Source organism: Siniperca chuatsi, linkage group LG23 (genome assembly GCF_020085105.1).
Source record: "Siniperca chuatsi isolate FFG_IHB_CAS linkage group LG23, ASM2008510v1, whole genome shotgun sequence".
NCBI lineage: Eukaryota > Metazoa > Chordata > Actinopteri > Centrarchiformes > Sinipercidae > Siniperca > Siniperca chuatsi.
Window position 1 is genome coordinate 15,874,554 of NC_058064.1, and position 17,832 is coordinate 15,892,385.

The 17,832-nt window shown below is 40.1% G+C and overlaps 1 protein-coding gene across 4 annotated transcripts in view; it reads right to left on the reverse strand.

Annotated features, from left to right (window-relative positions):
- Positions 1 to 17,832, reverse strand: part of LOC122871570 (proton myo-inositol cotransporter-like) — a 71,526-nt gene that overhangs the window by 46,813 nt on the left and 6,881 nt on the right. For 2 of the 4 annotated variants that reach the window (XM_044186849.1, XM_044186852.1), the window contains exons 2-4: positions 16,108 to 16,660; positions 4,805 to 4,964; positions 2,864 to 3,066 (exon numbers count right to left, since the gene is read on the reverse strand). In XM_044186849.1, coding sequence (XP_044042784.1) covers positions 2,864 to 3,066; positions 4,805 to 4,964; positions 16,108 to 16,660 — 916 coding nt within the window. Of the gene's footprint in view, positions 1 to 2,863; positions 3,067 to 4,804; positions 4,965 to 16,107; positions 16,898 to 17,832 lie in introns of those variants that run through there. The other 2 variants (XM_044186851.1, XM_044186850.1) reach the window with 2 other exon arrangements.

Below are 17,832 nucleotides of genomic sequence, written 5' to 3' on the forward strand. Positions count from 1 at the left end.
ACAGCTTTTGAGCTTCCCAGTTGTAGACTGGTACAAGTCTACAACAAGAGACAGATTTGCTGGCTGAAACGACAACTGTGGCTAGGGTTACCAACTTCCTGAGATGGAAATACAGAAAGGGTGTGTGTGTGAGGAAGGGTCTTGAAAGGAAACCGACCTAATGATGATGCAGTGTGGGTTGAGAGAGGACATTAATTAGCGGTGATTGGAAAAGGTAAGAGCAGTGTTTTCGACCTTACTCCCCAAACTTCCTACAGTTTCGTTTCCTGTTGATGTACAAAGGCACGCACATAGTGAACTCACTTCTTTCAGATGTTTTATAAATCAAGAGGGTCTTAGGGTAAATTCGGCATGGTTGATTGCCAACAAAACAACGCTTAACGTCGACGAAGTGAGGAGAGAGAGCGCCACAAACAGCTGTTTCTATGCGCCTCCCCCTGCTTCTCTGTTTGGGTAGTGGAACAACGTGACAGGCTGAGGGATAACAACATCAGACTGTTCATTTTCACATAACCCTGTTTGGCTGCTTAACTTAAATACTTGGACAAGTAAGATAGAGATTAGATTTATGCTTTATTGTCTGGATTTTCAAACAGTATGTTTCACTTTTAATTTCCCATTCCTTACACTGGTGCTGTTGGCTAAAAACAAGGCTAAAAATAAGATAAACATTTCTTACTATGCATGTCAGTTGCCTTGCTACTTTTAGCTTTTTATCCTCTGTTTGTGTTTGCTGTTTCACCTGACTTCTCCTGTTATGATTTTACATGTTGTTTGCTTTATTGTTATTGTAATGGATAATTTAACAAGGGCCAAGGGTTGAAAATTAGCCTTTTGGCTAACACTGGCACATTTACAGTGATGTTTATCAATGCGCACTGTCCCTGTAAACAAATAAAATTAAAATAAAATATGAATAGAATTGATATATATATTCTATCATACTGTATATCATATATAGAAGAGTTCCAGAAACAAACAGGAAGGTTGCAAGGAGTGAAAGTAACACAATGACAGTTTTTGGGATTGGATTCAAATTCACATCACTGCAGCAATTATGACACCATATGCTCTGTGTGTGTGAATGTGCATAATGTCTCTCTTTTGTGGATTTAATTATACTTCACTTTTGCTCTCTCACACACAAGCATAAACAGATGGCAGATAAAACGTATGATGAAATGTGGGTAAATACACGTTTGAGTATGTGTGTGCATGCATTTGTCTTTGAGAGAGTGCTTTCTTGGACTGATTTGAGCAAGGATTGAAAAGATTTGCAATACTAGCTAATATCTCAGTCAGCCGTCATTCTGACAACCTCGTTCAATACTGTCTGCTCACGCTGGCAAAGCCTCGTATCAAACAGCAGCCTCTGTGTGGTCAAGCAAAGGTCAGCTCACAAAATAATTGACCATGAAGAAGAAAGTATTTTCTATCTACTACCACATTAACCTCCTCCACTTTTCTGTTTGGTTGTCTTTCTACCAGAGATCTCTATTTACAGCGCTGATTCACCTTGTTGAAAGATGAAATGATGTAATGTTGATCACAGCAACTTAAGTGTGTAAAGCAGTGGGTGTCAAAACTGAAAACATTTCAACTCAGAAGAGTAATCTGTGACATTTTCAGGGGGTGGCTCACACCAAAGGATTTAACCTACACCCAGTTCATGAAAGCTTCAACAATATGCTGCTCTGTTGCTGCATGAGGAAACATTCACTGTTGTACAGGAAGTGATGTGCTTTATATTTCTGGCAGCAGCAGGTGTTTTTCTGAATAAACAGATGAACTACACAGTCATCTTGAACACACTGAAAGCATCTATAGCTGAGCAGACGGACAAAAGAGCTCCGCCTACAGACACTCAAACCATGTCAACAGAAAATCAAGAGAAAACATGCCACATTACTGCTCACACTGTTTGACTGGCAAATCGCCCTAGGAGTTGCAAGTGAAATGCAACACAGCAACTGAATGACTTATTGTTGTTTCAATAGGAAGGACTTCATCGCGCAGCAGGAGGGGAGCATGAATTGTCTTACCAGCCTCACCGAGGAGGACATCAAAGTGACTGAACATGTATACTGTATCTGTCCCTATGAAATAAACATTAAATGAAATGAAATAAAATGATAACGCAGTTTTAATTTTGCAGGTCTGAGGTACCCTGTGGAGTTTTCTTGTAAACAAACAAACATTGCAGTGTTTTCACACCAAAATACATTGTGTGTATTGACACCTCACAAACACATCGAGTGCATTTATTTCCTCAAAACATTTACAAAGCTGATTCTAAACATATTTTTAATCCTGCGTTGTATACATTCATGATTGCAAGCTTGCCTTTGCTGGTTAATTGCTGGTTCTTTGCACATTACTGACGCCAACTATCAATCAGTCAAAGAGTGTGAAATTGTCAGCAGGAATGTGTATGGCATCGCCACATGCTAGTTCATGTATATGTGAGTCCTCGTGTGCATGCATGTGAAGCAAAAAGAAAGCTCAAAAACTTTGCAGGGTACCAGATTGACTAATATGTCCTTACTTTTTGCCTTGTATGTATCTCCTGTACCTTCAGATCCATGCACAGGCAAGAGCAGCATTAATTCATGCACGCCGTGTGCTATGCCAGTAAGCTGATAGGCCTTCCTCAAACATCTTTAGGTAACCTTTGCTAAACTTATATCCAATTAAATGAAACAAAAAGCAGCCACCCCCTGCATGGATACCTGTGTAGGTGCAGTTGTAATACAAATGTCACCAAAAAGAAAAAAAAAGAACATTACACAATGAAACAAAAAGCAAAAACAAAATGCCTGTGCTGCTCTTTTGCCCCAGTCCTCCCTCCTTTTCCTCCCATTACCTCCTCCGCTGTCCTCCTCGTCGATGCTGTTCTTGATGCTGTCGTACTCCTCGTCGATGTTCTGGTTGCCTCGGATCTGACTGAGCACGCGGCGGGCCTTCTGGGTCAGCCCGCGCTGGATTAACCAGCGGGGGCTCTCCGGCAGGAACAGGAATCCGATGAACTGGAGCATGGCGGGAAGCACAGACAGACCCAACATGTACCTGGAGAGGGAGGGAGGGGATATATGGAGTGAGGAATCTAATTATGATCACAGAAACTACATAACCAGATGTTTTTTTGTTTTTGGCTAATGACAACAAGCTTTGCATGTCATGCAAATTTCAATTCCTTCTACAGTTGTTACAGAAATGGGTTGCAGAAAGGTTGCCTGTGCGTTCAGTTTATGTTGAGCTATTTGCTAGCAAGCATCAGGTGGTTTAGTTAATTAAAATTAAACAATGGGGAAAATGTCAAGGCTATATTCAGATTCTTCGTTTCTTAAAATAACCATAGCATTTACATTTAGCATTTAACTTTAACCTTGAACCTAACAGATGAGGTTTTGTAATAAGTGGGGTTACATGCACAGCAAAAAAAAAAAAAACAGTTACTAGAAGTATATAGTGCCATTTACAGTATATGGTTGACACACTAATAAGGTATTTTACTTGGATTCTTTTGATTGGTGGTCCATAGGACTAAAGAGAACGAAATCAAATCAGCTTTTCCTCAATTTATTTCAATTTTCTTTTTGAGTACATCTGGTGACCTTGATGACATCACAAAAAAGCAAAACAAATCCCAATAAATAAAAATAATTACTCCAATTGAAAGATCTGATATTCTCTTAATCTGTAAAGAATCTAATCATTAGTGCACATACACAGTACATACACTTTGACTGCATGATTTACTTCTGCATTTCTGACAGCAAACCAAAACTATAAAGCGTTGATTTCTAATATCCTGACAGAATTACTTTACCCAAACAAAAACCACTGATACACTGGACTATTATGTTGAGAGGAAAATTGCCTCTCTGTATCCATTCATGCACACAATCAGGGTTCAACACATTCTGTAAAAGGGTCGTTCTACAAATCCAAAAAATGATGTTGTAGGTAGGCAAAGAATAAGAGGGTACAAGAGAGGGGAATGAGGGAGGAAAAGACTGATAATGATAAAATGATGGCGAGCATTATCTCTGTAAGCAGAAGAAGTGGAGAAGCAGCAGGTCACCATTTTACTCTAAAGAGTGAAAAAAAATCCATATAATTTTACTGAAGTGAACACCCAGACATATAAGGCTTTTCTTCTGCTGCGCAAGTAAAGATGTCAATCAGACAACATTCATACTCTAAACTCAATGAAAAAATCCATCATCATGTATGAATCACATCAATCTAGAGGCTTCTAAACAATCTCAGCCATCTCCGTCAGAACCGTACAGTAGTTAAAGCTAATCCTTGCAAAAAGGATGATTCTTATCGACAGTGTCTCACAGCTCAACATCCAAACTCTCTCGAGGCTGTAAACCTGCACTGAGTGTGACAGCAGGAAAGGATGCAAACAGAAGCAGAAAAGAGTGAAGATAACAGATAAAAGAGAAAAGGAGGACAGAGAAAGAGGCATACTGTATGTTTCAAACATACAGTACTTGCAGCAAATGCTAGGGGCTAACCTGTGCATGCGTTGACATTTTGAAAGAGGCCAGCTCGACTTTTTCTGGCATTTGATATGATAAGAACCCAAAGAAAAAATGCTAATATCATATCTGACTATATGACCATTGCTCATAAAGGGAAATGGGAATCCTTGCTGCCTTTGAAAAGTACCTAAAGTGTATATATTCAGACATATACCATTTCAAGTTGCTTTATGTGATTTATTTCTTTATTCGTTTAAATTGTAACTTAACACATCTTCTGTATGTGTGAGGTGCGTGTCTCTGTGTCTGACCTCCAACCATCACGCTGCAGGTAGCTGAAGGCGCCGTCGATGAGGCTGGCAGTGAACTGTCCACCGGTAATGAAGAGGGTGTTAACCGTCACCAGCTGACCCCTGAGGTGGGGCGGAGAGGCCTCGGCGATGTACACTGGCACTGTCATAGAAGCAATACCTACACAGCGGGGGGGAAGAGGCGACGGTTAGCGGGAGGTTCTGCTAAGAAAGGTGACTGATGTAAGAACTGGCACTCAGAGATTGTGCCTTGTACAGCAGAAGTTGCTTGTTCTCAAAGGAAATGCAGGCTTATATGAAAAAGATGTAGCGTTATTTGTATTATTGATTTGACTTATATGAAAAATGTACCACATATATGAACCCATTAGGGCAAGTTTAGAAGCTAAACCATGACCAAGACCTTATGCTAACATTAACTAATCAACTCACCTTAACACTAATTAAAATATACATGTATATTGTGCATTTTATCCTCAAAATCGTCACAAATTTCACTAAATAGGTATCACGACAATTTAATATTGTCTGTCAAATATACTAAAACAGCCACACTAGCGGCTCTGTGAGGTTGTGTTTGAGCTAAATGCTAACATCAGCATGCTAACATGGTATCAGTGAAATGCCAAAAGAGGTTACATTGTTTGTATTACATTTTCATGTCAATTTGAATTAACATTTTAAAATTGTTCACTGTACAGTGGGTTACAATTTTGAAAATTAAATGTCAAACGGATTTTCCATTTTCATTTTAATATGGTCACAGAAGACCCATACGAGTATGTGGAAATAAAAATGAAAATTGGATTGTTACATTTTCATTTTTACTCAAATAACACATACATATCTGGAAAATTATAATGCTATTGTGGAATTACATTTTTATTTCCAAGTTTACATCATTTTAATATAGTCCCTTACACACTTCCATAGGTGCAGGTTTTTTAAGCTAAACCATGTCCAAAATCTTTTATTGACATCAACTCAAACAAATTACCTTAAGGCTACACTAATTTACATTTTTATATTAGCAATGGATCAATGATAATGTGAAAGGAGTCGCTCGTAGTCACAAAATTATCACCTCACTCTGCAGTTCCCCTCAGCTCTAAGGAGCGTTTTAGCATCTTTTAGCTTATTGTTTTAGTTTTACAGCCAACTATTTTACTGTTCAGTCTCACCGCTCTCATAAACCTTGTTTACAGCCGCAGCAGGCAGAAATTTTCAGCAAAAAAGCTCTGATAAACCCACTGTACACTACGTGCCCAGCACCAAATGGCATCCAGACAAAGTTAGCAACTAGCTGGTGAACATAGTGGAGCATTTAGCAGCTAAAAAGCCAGATAATTCCCTCAAGAGTTGGTGGAGACCAAAACAGAGATAAAAGGAGAGTGAATATTGGACTTACATTTACTGTACTAGATGGCCAGAAAGACAACTTCTAATCTATGCTAATGCTCTGTGTCTGCTTGGAACTAATTGTTTGTTAGCACATTCACCACAACAACTTTTCAAGGTGACAATATGTGTGTTGTGTTTGCAGCTTGATGCATTGCCCCTAAGTGACCTATTATTGCTGCTTAAACCCTAACTAAAATAAAATATAATTTCCTTATATGATCCCACAAATGGTCACAATTTTTACTAAATAGTTATAATGGCAATTTCAGTTATTTGACAAGTCTACAAACTCATATACTTTTAATGTATAAATAAAGCTACGACTACTATTTTTAGGATTTTAGGACTTTTATGAAAGTTTGTAGTTTTCATTTGATAAACTACTGTGAAAGTACATTATTACCATCATACTCATCTTCTAAGATGTTATCACTTTGGCGAAAGTTGTATTATTTGTTGGAGAACATTTGAAAAGAACTCAGTTTTAAATTGTAACTTTGAAATTACAAAAGTGTTTTACCAAGTGAGTATTAAATCATTATTATTACTACTCTCTTCTGGAAAACATCCATTCACACACACACACACACACACACACACACACACACACACACACACTGTATGCACATCCACAACAACAAACACATACAGTCACATGCATGCTTCGGTACTCACATACACACAGAACAAACAGTGTGTGTTTGCCCAGGATGCATTTGACACGGTGCCATGAGACCGCAGCTTTCTGCAGCTGGCTCCTGATAAGCTCTATTAATAGTCTTCCACTGCTTTCTATACACCCCCCTCCCCTCCCTGCTGCCACCGCCCTGCCCTCGACGGCCGCCATGACTACGTGGCTACCTGTTGCTATGGCGACCACTTGCTGAGAAAACCAGCCGCGCCGTCTCCGAGCGGGCACCACACCGTGGCAGCTCTGGGAAGGGAAATTGATGACACAGGAGTGAGGAGGATTTCTTATTTTGTTGCTTGTTTTTTTACAAGACCTCCACAGAAGAGAGTGGAGCACTTTGGGAATCACCATAAAAAAAAAAGACAGTGCCAAGGTTGTACAGTTCTCCAGCCTGCTGTTACACCCAGAGATATCGGTCTTGTCTGATTTTGATTCAAATTGATTTCTTGACCGTGCAAACATACCCTAAGGATTTGGAGACAAGTCTTTATCTTAGTTATGGCTTAAAAAAGGATTATCATCTGATGGCGGAAATCCGAGATCCAGATCACTGCCGAAATCTAATAAACTGCTCTTTGGCATGAAGCCTGTCTGCTCAGGCCAATTTGATGGAAATCCATTCATACGCTTTTGAAAGATGCTGCTGAAAGAAAGACACAAGAAAAACCTAACCTCTATGACATAGGTTACAGTGGAGTTAGGACTATTCAAATAACTATTTTAGTAGTAAATACAGTGAGCTAGTTTTTCCATGTACACAGCCCAGTGGCCTCATGACATGTAGCATCTGTGATGCCACAGAGTTTCTTTTTTTGGAAACATCTTGTGGCCAGTGTGTAGAAGAACTGCATCTTAAGAGACACAGTCCACATTGGCTTTAGCATTCATCTGCAGTGGTCGTTGCCTGCTCTGTACTTCAGAAACATTAGCAGCACACGCTGCTGCGGCTAAGCAAAGGCCTGCATCTTTGTACTCTATTTTTCACCCTGCAGCTGTACTGGGCAGGGCTACTGAAGACAACTTACCTTCCACATCCCCAGTTTCTCAGGCTTTCAAACACAAGCCTATTGGCTCTTATTTAAGATGTAAATATTTTTTTTAAAGGCTCACAAACATATTCTTTCATTTTTAAAAAAGGCTAAGTAATTTCCTGAAACAGCCGAGCACTGTAGTTGTTAGCAAATGTTACTCAAACAGGACTAAATAGGGCATTTTTTGGGTACTATTTTCAGTGGTTTTCATTAATACACATTTGGTGAGTTAGCGAGTATTTATAGCAGCAGTCCCACATACACTCCTAAGAGTGTATGTGGGATTGACTCTAAATAAACTACAGTTCCCATGAAGGAACATGTCACACAGTGCAACGATGTGGCTCATTGTTGTGTTTTTAATAGTTTTTGGTCAACAATGAAGGCACAGAGGAACAAGATACATCAGCCTTTGGCTACAGACACAATACTCCTGTAGTAAGGTCAATTCATTGTTGGTTTTGGTATTTTTATGGTTTTATTTGTTGACAACAAGAAAAATATAGAATCTCACCATCTTTAGAATGCAGATGAAGACTACTGCTCTGGTTTTAAAAGTGTTTAATTACAGAGATTTCTCTTTTTCTCTTTTAAGTAGGACTATCCATCTCATAATCTGGTTTCGTTTTGTAAGTCAAATCAAATACACAGAGAAAATATGCTAAAAAGTGCTTTAATTCAAATAATTATGCAAAGAAATTATGTGCAGTAAACAATATAGTTTGACCTTGAAGATTCATTTTTGACCTTGTATAGCTGAAAAAAATGTTTTAGCACAAGGTCCACTTATGGAAATTCTTGCAGCGCTTTCAGCCACATCTTTGGTGGCCTTCAGTAGACGGAGTTTGCTTAGTTGTCACAGAGTTGGTAGAGTTATCATGCAACCTAAGTAGAGAATTTCGGTCACATGATAGTAGGTGGTCACTGACCAGGAGTCAGTGGATGGCCTGAGAGAGCTTCTGCAAGCCATTCACATCAGACACCAAACACCATCCTTGAACAGGGCTTACAATTCCCCCCTCCCACAAATACAACCACCTGTTATCACAGAACCAAAATTCCATACTTAAGTCAACTGTACCATCTCCTTGGTGACTAAACAAACTCCACTCCAAGAATTTCTTATCAAACAATATATGCTAGAGTATATGTAGTATATGCAGTTCTATCCAGCATGTCTGAACAATGGTATATTGTATTAGAATGAAAGTTTGAATGTAATGATTCAACAGGTAGACGGAGCAGCAGACAGATTTCATGCCAATCTACTGAGCAGAGACAGCAAACACCAAAAGCCTTGAAATCTGTTTTCGCTCCTTTCTATCTGACAGCTACATTCTCAATGTGTGTGTTTGCACTGTATGTTTGTATCCCTCGATGACATTATGCAGATGCGCACACACAAATATGCACGGTTTTTAACACACTTAACACAAACGAGTCAGAGATCCTTATTTGCTCCTTATTCGGTAATGCCTCTATCTGTATTCACCTCATACAGTCAGACCTCTTCCTCCTCCTGCTTCTCTCTTCTTGCTAGTTTCCCTCCATGTTCCCCTCTTTTATCATGCTTAGCCACATGTAGCACCAGCTTGTCTCTGTCCAAGCCACGCCTGCTGCCACAGACAGCCCATATGCCTACAAGTGAGATAGTACAGCTGATGTTGATGTATTTACTGAGTAATGGATCGTTTCCATTTCACATCCTGCTGCAGGTGGTGACAGGGAAAATATGTTAGAGCCCATTAAAGCTAATACCATTGCAGGACGGTAAAACGGTCAAATACTGTACAGTTTTGCTTCAGTTTATTGATTAAATTAAATTAAGCATTTTTGGCTGGTCTCTGGAGTCTCTTGGAGTCTCTAGAGTCCAGCTTCACAGTCATTTTATCTTGCATTGACATCTAAAATGCAGAATTCATTCATTTTTAATATACTATAATTTCACTCATATTTTCTATCTTCTGTGTTCGACTTTCTTTTGATGTTGCATAAAGAAAAATTCCACTATTTTTCACCTCTATTGAAACAGTATCATGCTATATATGAAACAATGAGTGACAAATAATTATTACGTCAAATGGATAGTAGTTTGCTAGTTCGCTAACCAAACAGCTAGCTTGGTTAGTCAGGCAGGTTGTCCTTATGCAGTTAGAAAAATAGCTTATCCAGGGGGCTAATGTCTGTGTATACTTTTGGTCAGACTCAGAGACAAGCATTTCAATTATTTTGTTTATTTGGAAAGCTTGTCCCGATTTATGTTGTTTTGCTACAGTCGCATTTCCTGAATCTGTGCATACTTGGCATGGCCCATAGTCAGAGCAACAACGATTATGACCCAGGTTAAAAAATATCTGAATTTCGCTTTAAGTTTTTTTGCGTTTGTTTTTTGTCATGGTGCCTAATGCCGATGACTGCGACAAATCTAAAAGGTCAAATGTGTCACTTTCTGTGTACAACTGAATTTTCATGAGAAAGACTTGATAGTGAGAGCTTAGAAATACAAACTAGATTTAATTTGAGTCGCTCTTGTTCTATATCAGTAATATTGCATAGAGGACATATCTCGAGTCAAGCAACATTATTTTGAAGCCATCTCAAGTATTCATATTCCTCTAAACTTCTCCACTGGAACTGAAACTGCACTGAAAACAAAATTACCTCAACCAAAGGCCAGATTTCTTCACTCGTTTCAATGTGAATCCCTTACAAACACAGTCGCAGTTTGTTCCCTTTCTCGTTAATGAGCTCTCCTTTCAGCACCAGGGACAGCTCCCAGCACTCCCTTTGTCGCACACACAAACACACACACACACACACACACACACAAAGTCAACGTCTGGTCAGGCTCAGCCTCAAAGCAGCACATCACACTTAAACCAAGGATCTGTCTGGTCTTGTGAAGGCAGCCTCCAGGCACGTAGTACAAAGCTCGGGACTGACTCTCTTGATCAGAGTACGGGGGAGATACTTCACTAGACCTCCATCACCGTGATGTAGCAAAAAGACAGGCAGAACATTTTCTGGTACTAAGTAGCTGGTTGTGATGGCGAAAGCTAATTATAGGCTAATGGAGGAGCCTAGAAAATGTGTAAGGAAAAGTGAAAACTCCCTTAGATAAAGCTGTTTTAAACTTTTAAATGGGTAAGTGGTGTGAGTGGTGATTAAATTCAGTGATAAAAGCAGGAGAGGTTGTGCCCTTTCTTAATTAAATTCAGTATAGTGTGCCTAATTTCACATTGGAATTTGCCAATAGATAGATTTGTTTGTTTAAAGGCAAATTAAAGCATAATGTACCATGTAACTCCAATTTTGGAGGTTTTTATGATGTAACTTCCCTTTAGAGATTAGTCATACGAAATTCTATGACTTCATGTTCTCAAAAAACCATTTGGGGGGAAAAAATACTCAAAATGCACAAATGACAAGCCAAAAACAACTAATTTCTTGAACACATAACATTTTAGTGATGTGATTTCCACATGACAACAATAATATGCAGATAAACAAACTCCTCATTAAGTCTACACGTAGCTTCCACCTAGTTAGGATGAGAGTTGTGACTTAATTATATAAACCAACCAATTAATTATCAAGCCTCCAGGTTATAATTAAATGTTCTTAGTTATAACAATCACAATGTAATTAAGCACTATTTTTATGCGGACCCTTCATCTACTAATTTCTTAGGACAAAACAATTCAACATTTGCAACTGCTATATAATTTAGCCAGAGAACATGATTATTCACACACTGTGAGGGTGACTGTGTGACTGTGTGTGCTTTTGTTTGTGCATTTGTTTGTCTGTGTGTGAGGGAATGGTTTATGACTAACTAAGGCTGAAGGCATCAGAGCAGAAGAAAAACATTTTATGGCTCTCTGTAACCCTTTAAATCTAACCATCGCCACACAGAGAGCACACAGAGAATCCATTATTTACTCTTGAGTAAGCCCATTCCCTGCAGTATGACAGATACGGCCAAAGTCGTCAGTAGGCTTTTTTTGGGGGGTAGCCGTGCTAGTTTGTCTACGCAACTGTCCTTGAAAATGTAGTAAAACTCTCTTCAGAAAAGGGAAAAACTTAGTAAAGCTTGTTAATCAACCTGCCGCTTTGGTTTACTCTTTCACCTCTATTTGGTTGAAGTTAATTTTTCTGCTGTAAAATGTCCTGCCCAGTTCATTTCTTGGCCACAGCTGTAAAAAACAAAAAAAAAACAAATGTAATGTTTATTTATGTTATGGGTTGTGCAAAGAAAAGTAATATCAGCCAAGATATAATTTTTTTAACTCTCAAATATCAATATCGATATTGGCCTCGGATCGGTCGGGCTATACTAACAAGCCAGCAGTGAACATTCTAGCAGATTGGCTCACTAGTGCTAGTGCTAGCTCTGAGCGCTCGAGAGACTTCCTTGCTTTGGTTATGTAAGAAATCACTAGCCAATGTGTGTAGATAAGACTGGTTGGCGTAAATTACTATGCTCAATTATAAAATAACTCTAGTTACACATCACAAATCCAAGATAGCTAACAAGAGCTGGTTTCTCCTCCAAGATTGAAACATCTTTCTACAAATATCCTGTGGGGCAAGAAAACCTCTTAAATTCGAAATTGCCAAGTTACGTAATAAATCCTTGTCAATCCTGACAGTCTGGTTCAATACCGTCTGTTTGCTCAGACTAGCAACAGCTCGTATCACACAACAGTCTCTGTGCTCAGGCAAAGGTCAGATCACCAACAACCGGCTGGGAGCAGACAAACCAGAGGCTTCTGGGTAGGAATACAGGGAGGCAGGGCTTGGCGGTGTATGGCCTTTCCTGGTTTGACAAACAGCTCTGATGACCTTTTTGGCGAGTTCAGTTCAGAAATGCAAAGCGACTGGCTTTCCTGAGTACCGGCGGTCACATCAATGTGAGTGTGCAGGTGACAGGCACGACCGGAATAATTGCATGCAATGACAAACGTTGCCTTATTAGCGTCCCCAGCGGCTAATTGTGGTGCCAGAATGTGTTTCATTATCTATCAGGGCCGGCTCATGCATGCTTGTGTAATGAAGATGACAGTATGGGAAAAGACTGTGATGGCATAAGGGGACGGGATACTTATAATGAAACAGCCACTTATAATACACAGTTGTAATGACTTGGGGTGATTAGTTTCTTCCCCATATTAGCAATCAGAGCTTGTGTGTGTAAATGATAGTGTGAAGCACTAAGCACATGTTCATTTGGGAAATGGCAATATCATTTCCTCACCTACTCTTTTTTTCTTTTTATATTGAAATCTCTGAAAAGATTTATTTCCTTCCCTTACCTTTCATTATTGGTGGTTCTAAATAAACACAAACACTAGACTGGCATTACTGCCATGATTGCTTCTGCTGGTATCGCAGTGCAATTTATGGGCTGGTGTTCCAAATTTAAACTGGCTGTTGATGGGCACCCATCCCCATAAAAAAACTAGTGGTTGATGACTGTCCATTAAGTATGTGCACTTCAAAATGACAAAAATTTACAAAAAGTCAGTGGTAGAAAATAATCCCTGTTTATTTCTTTTAGCAACAGGTATGCAAATATTCTGAAGAGAGCACAACAAGATATACATAATCGAAAGAGCACCAGACATTTTTAAATGGATTAAAGCAGCAACATTTGGGGCATTTGTTGCTTACATGAACTCTAATTTAGCACTAACAATTATTTTAATTATCAGTGAATCTGTTGATTATTTTTACTGTTAATCGATTAATTGTTTAGTCTATAAAATATTGGAAAGTAGTGAAAAATGCTCATCAAAATTTCCCAGAGCCCAACTTGACGTCTTCAACTAACTTGTTTTGTCCAACCAGCAGGACAAAACCAAAATATATTGAATTTGCAATGGTATAAGAGAGAAAAGCAGCACATCCTCATGTTTTGAGTAAAGGGTTTTGTGTCTTGTTTTTTATTTTATGCCGGCATGCAACAGTTCCCATAATGCATCTTAATAGCGTCTCTCCATTAGACTTTCTCTGCCTTATATATGGCCATGTCTTTCGAACTCTTAGTACCCAGTTTGTAACACAGGCTTTCTGTTATAAATGTGTCCTCTCGGAGTCCAAACCAAGATAACACTGATGACATCATCAAGGTAAATCTTTATCAGACTTTAGAAAGCTCCTTCAGAGCCACAGAAGACTTTATTTTATTGGGTTTTCACAGGCTGAGTAGTACTCCCCATGACAAGTAAACTGATCTTGATAAGCGAACCCTTGTTTTTGTGAAATTCCCTGTAATTTGCTCTAATTGATGGAAGGATACAGGAAAAATAAGAGAAAAGAGAAGCAGCCAGAATTGTCGTCTTTACACAACTAGCCTTTGCTTAAGAGCTGTTTTAGTAGGAAAGGCTGATAAGTTTTCTGAGTTTTTGTCACTGGTGTTTGCACACAGGGTATCATTTTCGACCCTTCACAAGCCTTGTCTGTCTCCAATTTGCTTCATTCTTGTTCAGTAAGAAAAGCATTTTCCATAGACTTGTAAGTGACCCAAGCTACAATCCATCACAGCAAACATGAAGCTTTGATTTAGTTTCGGCAAAGTTTAACTTGTTATTTCATTGCACCGGAGTTGAGTGTTTTCATATCAGCACTTCCTGCCAATCTCCTGATCCCCCACAAGGAAAAATCTAAACAAACTTTACTGTCATATCAAGGCTTTCTTACTTTGGATGTCTTTTATAGCCAAAAGAAAACTTCAAACTGCATCCAACATGCATTGAAAAGTAATTATGGGAAATGCAAATTAGATGTAGACAGAAGTATTCCCGGTATTTTCATTATCTCCTGCTTTCCCCAGCCATTTATCCAGCAGTGATGCCCTCACACCTTCCCACCTGGTGGAAAATGAACCAAGCAACATTCATCATCTGCACATTCCTGATGCCAGATAAACAAAGATATGCTAATTATAGTATGGTTGATTCCAAATTACAGCCATTTATCACAAGAAGCATTAGAAATGCTACTTAAAGGGGTCTGAAGGCAAATCTCGAACATCAATAATGACGAGCTTTAGTTTGTAGAGGAAGTAAAGCTTTTTACTTTGGTTAGGGATGTTTACTAAAAAATTAAGCTTCCCTTCCTATCCCAGTGGCTGACTAAGGAGAGAAAATGGTCTGCAATTCCTCCATGTATCACTGAGGAGAGAGCTTACTACTCTCAAAGGAGGCGGCGGACGAGTGCCATCAACGTGGCGCTCATAAGTAACAGCAGCCACTATAAATAATTTGGGGCACATTGAGTTCTGATCAAAAGGCGCGTTGCATGTAAAAGCATGCAGAGAGAGAGAGGGATGATTCAAGAGAGGAGAAAGCAGAGTGAAAAATATTCATGTGGGGAAGGAAGTAGTAGAAAGGGGATGTGCAAAGGTGTGTGTGTGTGTGGGGGGGGGGTGCATGGATGGGGCCAGTCAATCAGATAAATGTAACTCAGCATCTAATGAAGGCGGCCTTATTGACACTAAAAGTCAGTGTGCTTTGCAGGTTCACTTTTGGGCGTGCTGTGATGATATCCACGTCTTATTCCGAATTAGTTTTCCCTTATCACTTAATGTTACCCAATTAAATCTAATAATAATCTTAATGATGATTATAATAAAGACAGCAAGTTGTGTAACAGCCAGTGGCATGCAGTCCGAGGGAGCAGAGAGCCATGCTGTGTAATTAGAAGCTGTGAGTAATTGAAAATCAGGCCTGAGGCAGGGAGAGGCAGAGAGAGGAGAGACAGCAATGGGGGGGGGGGGATGACCTGAAGGTGCACTTAAGGTGACTCTGACCACTGACCTTTCTGATGGAGAGGGGAAATGTTAAGGCAGAAATCAATAAAGTATCACTTTATCATTAGTGCTGCCAGTGGGGTGAGATAATTTCACTGGTTTCCAATTAGGAGCTACTTTGTCTTTACCTCAGTGACAGTGTTAATGTAAGGTAGTGCAGCAAGTATTTAAAAATTGCATTTAAAACTAACCCAGCTTACCCCAGTGATTGTTTAAACTTGCTTTCACACAAACAAGATGTAACTTTAATCTGTAGGGTTAAAAACTTGCAACTTAGGCTAAAACAAAACTGCGGGAAATGCTCAAACAAGCATCTGGTTTAATGACAGACTGAAGGGTCAGAGAGCACGTTGCACACATGTCTTACCAAGCCCCACTCCGACGATGAGCCTCCCCGCCAGGAGAACCTCCTTGCCAGGGGCGGTGCTCAGTACGATCCCCCCAACGGCGAAGAAGAAGCTGGCCAGCAGTATGCACACTCTGCGCCCGAAGAGCCCGTTGAGGAAGCCTCCCAGCAGTGCAGACAGGGCGGCCGCGGCCACAGTACTTGATATGAGCACCTCTTGCCACAGGGCGCTCAGGTCCAGCTCCCTCTTCAGCAGGAGCATCGCCCCGGAGATCACCCCGGTGTCGTAGCCGAATAGGAAGCCCCCCAGGGCGGAGAAGGCGGCCAGGACGTAGACGAAGCCGGGCGTGACATCCTGCTGGAACTGCTTGCGGGCAGCCCTCTCCAGGTCCCCGGTGGAAGAGGAGGGCGCTGCTGGGGCACCGGCGGTGGAAGCCGCGGCGGTGGCGCCCTGGCTGCTGATGCTGGCGCTGGACGGAGCCTTGATGAGACTCCGCTCTCCTCCATCGTTCACTTTCTTCCACCGCTCGCCCATCAGGTTGCTCATACTACGGAGGTTGTAGTCATGGTCGACCTGCTTTCGCGACATATGGGAAATACAACACAGGACAGGGCTGCTGAGTTCCTATTTGATGCTTCAGAAAAAGAAAACAAAACAAAAACACACTCACCCACTTAACTAACTGACCCCCCCTCCCTCAGTTTGGAGTTACTGCCACGCTGGTTATCCAAAACCACTCCCAAATATATAACTGCTGAATAAAGTTGTTCTCCAGCCTCGTGTGGATCAGTGTGTCACATCCCTGTGGTCCTGATGGGAGAGTTGAAGAAGAGTGGGGAGGGAAAGGTAAGATAGGAGGAGTGTAGCGGAGCAGTTCGTCACTACCAGCGTCGGCATGACGCAAAGAAATATTGTTTTGGAAGCGTGATGCTGGCGTGGAGTGGATCATTTGGTGAGGATTTAGTCTACAGTTCAATTAAATCATGTATATATGTTATATACTGAGACTATGCATATATATATAAAACACTACAAATCACTATTGACATATAGGATGTGCATGTCTGCTGTTTACTGTCAGTTGATCATGATGCATAGGCTTTAATGATAAACAAATGATAACAATAGTGACAATATTTCATTTTTGGGTACAAGCAAAATCTAAGTTCTAACAAAGTCTTGTTAAAACATAAAGAATTGCATAGTTCTATATCTTCTATATACATATACCCAATATAATTACAGTAAGTCTATATAAATATAGATTCTTCATGATGAAACACATTTCAAATAGGCTTCATATCACCATGTTTCACCTGTTACTGGACTACAGAGTGCCTCTGGCATAATAGGAAAACGACTGCCCCCTGCAGGTCTGACTGTAGTATTACAGGTGCATGTTACTGTAGAACAGGTTGACCAACTCAACGCACACACACAGTCAGAGGACGTCACACATCCTGACAGCCATACTGGAGGCCTACACTTCAAGTTGACACTACAAGTTGATGATCTCAAAAGACCCGAACAGACATGCAGACAGACAAATATTTCAGTGTTCTTTAACTAGGAAATGACAGTCTTGCCACTGGGTTTGTCTTCAGATTTTAGCCAGCAATAATAAGCCTACTGTCTTTTTGAATGCTGAATGTTCAATTGATCCATCATCCAAGTAAAGACCTCATTTAATATATTTCCATCATTAATTCTGACTTATAGATCAACAAAACTGGATGTGGACTGTG